This window comes from Heteronotia binoei, chromosome 16 (genome assembly GCF_032191835.1).
Source record: "Heteronotia binoei isolate CCM8104 ecotype False Entrance Well chromosome 16, APGP_CSIRO_Hbin_v1, whole genome shotgun sequence".
Classification (NCBI taxonomy): domain Eukaryota; kingdom Metazoa; phylum Chordata; class Lepidosauria; order Squamata; family Gekkonidae; genus Heteronotia; species Heteronotia binoei.
Genome location: NC_083238.1, coordinates 63,624,214 through 63,629,902, shown reverse-complemented (window position 1 = coordinate 63,629,902; position 5,689 = coordinate 63,624,214). Strand labels below are relative to the sequence as shown.

The 5,689-nt window shown below is 52.5% G+C and overlaps 1 protein-coding gene across 1 annotated transcript; it reads left to right on the top strand.

Annotated features, from left to right (window-relative positions):
• Window positions 1-1,393: 1,393 nt before the first annotated feature.
• On the top strand, window positions 1,394-5,110 carry BARD1 (BRCA1 associated RING domain 1). The gene is made up of 3 exons (XM_060257068.1): window positions 1,394-1,501; window positions 2,524-2,580; window positions 4,855-5,110. Exons 1-3 carry the CDS (start codon window positions 1,413-1,415, stop codon window positions 5,108-5,110), a joined length of 402 nt encoding a protein of 133 aa, XP_060113051.1. The 5' UTR covers window positions 1,394-1,412.
• The last annotated feature ends 579 nt before the right edge of the window (window positions 5,111-5,689 follow it).

Here is a 5,689-nt window from a genome sequence, read left to right as displayed (position 1 = left end):
GCTATAACTGCTTTATGTGCTTCAGTAATTACACTGCACAAAATGGGGGTGTGCGTGCAGATTTCTACAAAGGTATCTTTTTAAAAAACAGCGAGCAATAAAAAGTGGTGGGATGGGCTGAACCCTGAAATGTTATTGAACAAAAACAATGGGCAGTGAAATATCTGTGTCAGAAAGGATTTGATAAATGAATGAACAGTAAAAGGAGATACAGAATCCTTTGGAACAGGTTTATAATCCTACGTCCTGCAGATTTTTCAGGCACCACGGAAGTTGTCCTTATTTTCCCCTTCCCAAGTGTTGTCCTCAGACGATACTTTCGCAAGCAGCAGGGCTGGTTTTGCAGCTTCACAACTCCGCGTGCCCAACCAGTGAGTCTGGGAGCCCACCGACACCTTCCCGATGCCTGCCACGGGTCTTCAGCAAATGGGCGATTTGGTTGGGGCTGTGGAGATTTTGAAAAACGTTGCTTTGAACATATGAAGCTGCCTTATACTGAATCAGACCCTTGGTCCATCAAAGTCAGTATTGTCTACTCAGACTGGCTCTCCAGGGTCTCACGCTGAGGTTTTTCACACCTATTTGCCTGGACCCTTTTTAGTTGGAGATGCCGGGGATTGAACCTGGGACCTTCTGTTTCCCAAGCAGATGCTCTACCACTGAGCCACCGTCCCTTGTGCTTTGGTTGACCAGCACAAGGATCTTCGCAGTGGCGGCTGAAGCGGAGAGTGTGGCAGCCATTCTGCGGCTGAGCCCACTGATCTGTGTCAAAACCCCAAAGGTTCACGACCACTGGGGACTGCTGAAGTGAGTCTGAGACGAAGGCCAAGGTTCCCTCGAATGCGAGCCATGTGGACTCTTGTCTGGGAGACCCTGCTGCAGGAAAGGGGTGGTCTTGTGTGTGGGAGGAGAGGAGAGGAGAAGCAGCATGTAACAGGAGATCCGGGTGGGATTCGAGCTCCTGTCCTGCCCCTTCTCTGGCCGCCTGCTGGGAGGGGGCTCTGCCAGCACCCAAAGCCCCCCCCCCGGTCCTTTTCTGTCTCTCTCTCTGCGGGGGGGGGGCTGTCTGCAGGCAGGCAGCGGGAGGGGTTGCCAGCTCCTGGCGGGGGAACTGCAGGCAGGGCCTCCTCCGTGCTGGGCCCCTCCCCCCCAAAAGAAGGCCTCCTGCTGCCGCCCCTCTCCCTTGCCTGGCAGGTGGGCCGCGCAGGGGGAAGAGGCTGCCAGCTGCAGGCGGGGGAACTCCAGGCAGGGCCTCCTCCGCGCTGGGCCCCGCCCTCCCCAGAGAGAGAAGGCGGGGCGGCGGGGCGCAGGCGCGGAGGGCGAGGGCTGCGATTGGCGGAGAGCGGGGCGGAAGGGGCGGGTGCTGCTGGGTGCCGCGCTTCCGGGAGGGGAGCGGCGGGGCGCTTGAAGCCATGGCGACGGCGGAGGCGGGCGGCCCCTTGACGGCGAAGGCGGTGGCGGCGCTCGGGCGGCTGGGCCAGGCCCTCGGCTGCTCCCGGTGGTGAGGGGGGGGGGGCAGGACGGCATGGCCGCGCTCGCTTGCCCCACGGAGCTCCAGCTGGAGGAAATGGCCCCAACCCCCCCCCCCCCCAAGGTCGCTGGGCCTGGCAGGGAGGGAGGAAGAAGAACTGCAGATTTATACCCCGCCTTCTCTCTGAACCAGAGTCTCAGAGCGGCCACAATCTCCTTCCCATTCCTCCCCCACAGCAGACGCCCTGTGAGGCGGGTGGGGCTGAGAGGGCTCTCACAGCAGCTGCCCTTTCCAGGACAGAGTCTCAGAGCTGCCTACAATCTCCTTTTAGGGGAGGGACGGTGGCTCAGTGGTAGAGCATCTGCTTGGGAAGCAGACGGTCCCAGGTTCAATCCCTGGCATCTCCAAAAAAGGGTCCAGGCAAATAGGTGTGAAAAACCTCAGCTTGAGACCCTGGAGAGCCAGATAAGAGTCCGCGCACTTCACCACTACACCCAACGGACTCACCTCCTCACCCCCAGCATCAGCAGAGCAACTCACCGCTGCCCTCAGACTGGCAAAAGGCACTCCGTGGAATTGCTGAGCAGCTGGGTTAGAACGGATAAAAGGAAGTCCTTCTTCACCCAAAGGGTGACTCACACTTGGAATTCCCTGCCACAGGAGGTGGTGGCGTCTACAAGCATAGCCAGCTACAAGAGGAGATTGGATCAACATCTGGAGCTGAGGTCCATTGGTGGCTCTTAGCCACAAGGCATAGATGGAACTCTCTGTCAGGGGCAGGGATGCTCTGTATTCTTGGTGCTCCTTTTGACGGGGGAAAGAACAGGGCTGGACAGATGACTCCTGTTGTTTGGGGGCGGGGGGTGGGCTTGTAGAAATGCCAGGTTGCCAGAATTGAGACAGGGGATAGTGTTGCTGTGGGCCTTGGAGCACTTGCTGACCTCCCCAAGGTGTTTGCAGATTAGTGCACCCAGCAGGCAGAGCCCTGTTGCTTGAATAGCCACGCTTGGGTCCTCACAAGTGATTTAGCTGTTCTTTTCTTCCCTTGACAGCCATCATCTTCTGGAGAAACCTGTGAACCTAGGAAATTGTGAGCACGTCTTTTGCTTGTAAGCTGCTATTCTGCTTCTCTATAAAACTATGTCGTAGAACAGAATCATAGAGTTGGAAGGGGCCATACAGGCCATCTAGTCCAACCCGCTGCTCAATGCAGGATCAGCCTAGAGCATCCCTGACAAGTGTTCGTCCAGCTGCTGCTTGAAATCGCCAGTGAGGGAGAGCTCACCACCTCCCTCGGTAGCTGATGCCACTGTCGAACAACTTCCTGTAAAAAAGGTTTTCCTGCTATCCAGTCGATACCTTCCCACCTTTAATTTAAACCCATTATTGCAAGTCCTCTCCTCTGCTGCCTTCAGGAACAGCTCCCTGCCCTCCTCTCAAGTCTAAGTGGCAGCCCTCCAAATACTTCTAGAGAGCCATCATGTCCCCCCGCCCCCAACGCCCTCTTCTCCGGACTGAACCTTTACAAGGCCCTCCTCAGCCTTTCTCAAAGGGTTTCTTGGTCTCCAGGCCTCTGGCTGTCCGTGTCGCTCTCCTTTGAACCCACTCCATTCTGTCCACATCCTCTTGAAGCGAGGCCTCCAACTGTGGCCTGACCAATGCAGTGTACAGTAGAACTGTGAACTCCAAAATGAGTTACCAGATCCACAGAGTGAAGATCTAAAAATTTACAAAGTAGAGACTGGAGAAAAATCTTTAAAAACAAACCCACGGGTGGATTAAAACTCTCCAAAATAATATAACACCCCCCCCCCCCCTCTGGCTTTAAGAAAAGAATGCAGTTGATGTCTTGTGAGGCTGCATCCTGAGATCTCAGTGGCTGGGGGGTTGCTAGGCAACGACAGCACTATTGATGAGTCCAAGTTTAAATGACATCAGTCATCACGTTTCTCTCCCTCCCTATCGAATGCCCTGCTGGGCACTTTTGCAGTTACTTGGTGCTCTCCAGACAGATGAGCAGAGAGGGCTGTTCCATTCCAGAAAGCACAGGGGTGTTCTGGTTCCTTTTCAATTCAACTCAGATGATCATCTTAAAGTCATTGGCCAGCTTTGAAACATTTGATGAGTTATGCCTGCCACAGTCAGTCATGTTGGGAGTTATGCCTGCCTTTTATTATTCTAACACAGGGGTGGCCAAACTTGCTTAATGTAAGAGCCACATAGAATAAACCTCAGATGTTTGAGAGCCGTAAAACATGAGCATCAAATGTTTGAGAGCCACAAGGCAGGTAGGAAAGCAAATAGATTGGGGGAGAGAAGTAGAAAGAGAGCCAGTTTGGTGTAGTGGCTAAGTGTATGGACTCTTATCTGGAAGAACTGGGTTTGATTCCCCCCTCCTCCACTTGCAGCTGCTGGAATGGCCTTGGGTCAGCCAGAGCTCTCTAATCTGGGAGAACCAGGTTTCATTCCCCACTCCTCCGCTTGCAGCTGCTGGAATGGCCTTGGGTCAGCCAGAGCTCTCTTATCTGGGAGGACCGGGTTTGATTCCCCACTCCTCCACTTGCAGCTGCTGGAATGGCCTTGGGTCAGCCAGAGCTCTCTAATCTGGGAGAACCAGGTTTCATTCCCCACTCCTCCGCTTGCAGCTGCTGGAATGGCCTTGGGTCAGCCAGAGCTCTCGCAGAGTTGTCCTTGAAAGGGCAGCTGCTTTAAAAGCTCTCTCAGCCCCACCCACCTTGCAGGGTGTCTGTTGTGGGGGAGGAAGATAAAGGAGATTGTGCGCCGCTCTGAGATTCAAAGTGGAGGGCAGAATATAAATCCAATGTCTTCTTCTTTTTCAACTTTAACTTCAAATGCATCCTCCCAGCTGCCACCTGGCTTGGCTTGGCGAAGTGATTTAAAGAGAGAACTGTCAGTGGGGCTTTGAGAGCCACACAGTATGTGTGGAAGAGCCACAGTTTGGCCACCCCCGTTCTAGCATTTGTTGTGGGGTGTATGAGACATCTGCTTGGTGCACATGCAGCATTTTACTGTGGCTAAGATAAGACATGGTTGGTTTTGGACTTGGGATTCGCATCATGGTTTTCACCCAGCCCTTGTTTGGATTTGATGTGAGCCTGGGGCATCTTTGACCTCCTTTGTCAGGTGGTGAGACAGACAAGCTGTTCAGGGAAACAGAAACTGGGTCCCTGATTTCTTGTAATCTTACACTGAGTCATTTCATTGAACAGCTCTAGTTGCAGCTTACTGGCTGCTCATGCTTTTGGGTCAGTTTAGCATTTGTGGCTTGCGAGTTGTTGTACTGAGTGTCTCCAGCATTTGTGTGATAGCTTCTGTAGTAATGGGTCCCTCTGACAAGGTGTGGCTTTTTCTTTCCCTTCCAGAGCTTGTGTGGGCGACTGCGTCGGCACAGCTTGCCCAGTATGTCACATCCCGAGCAGGGTACAAGATGTGAAAGTGAGCAGGCAGCTGGACAACATCGCCACGCTGTACAGAAAACTGCAGAAGCTGCAAAGTGGGGACGTTTCAGGTAAGGGAAATGAGGGTGGTGCTGCTTATAAAGGTGCGATTCTTGAAAGGGGACTCAGTGCAAGATCCAGAACCTTCTTAACGGTGAAATATGAATGGCTTATTCCCTGATACTCTTGGGAGTTCTTCCCTAAGTAAACAGTAAACTCAGCACTTCTGTCTTTGATCTGCTACCAGGATTTCTGTCCCATTTAGATGAAAGCATATGTCTCCTTGTATCTGCATGCAGATGTATCTTGGACTATTCACCGGGTTAAAAATGCTTTTTAAAACTGCTATCTGCATTCTTATACTTCGCTATGGTTCTGGGGTGCAGTGTACCCTAGAGATGTGAAGGCAGGAGAGGGTTTTCCCCTGTTTTCTCGATGGAAAAATTGGAAATTTTTGGTAGTACTGGGAGGAAAAACACTTATGAAATATTTTCTATTTTAGAATGAGCTAAATGTTTTCAGGGGCAAGGTGGACATACTGTAGACAAATGTAGCTGTTACATTCAAGATCTTTGCAAGGGAAGCAAGCACAGATACTGCACAGAAACCTGACTGTCTAGCAATCCAGAATTGCTACAAAAAGGCAAGGTGGGGAGAAGAAAATGGGTGGATAGACAATAGGACAGAGTGGCAGAGTTTGGGGCAGGGGCTGCTTTAAAGCAGTGGAGGCCCAGGGAAAAACCCAGAAAAATTAGAGGTT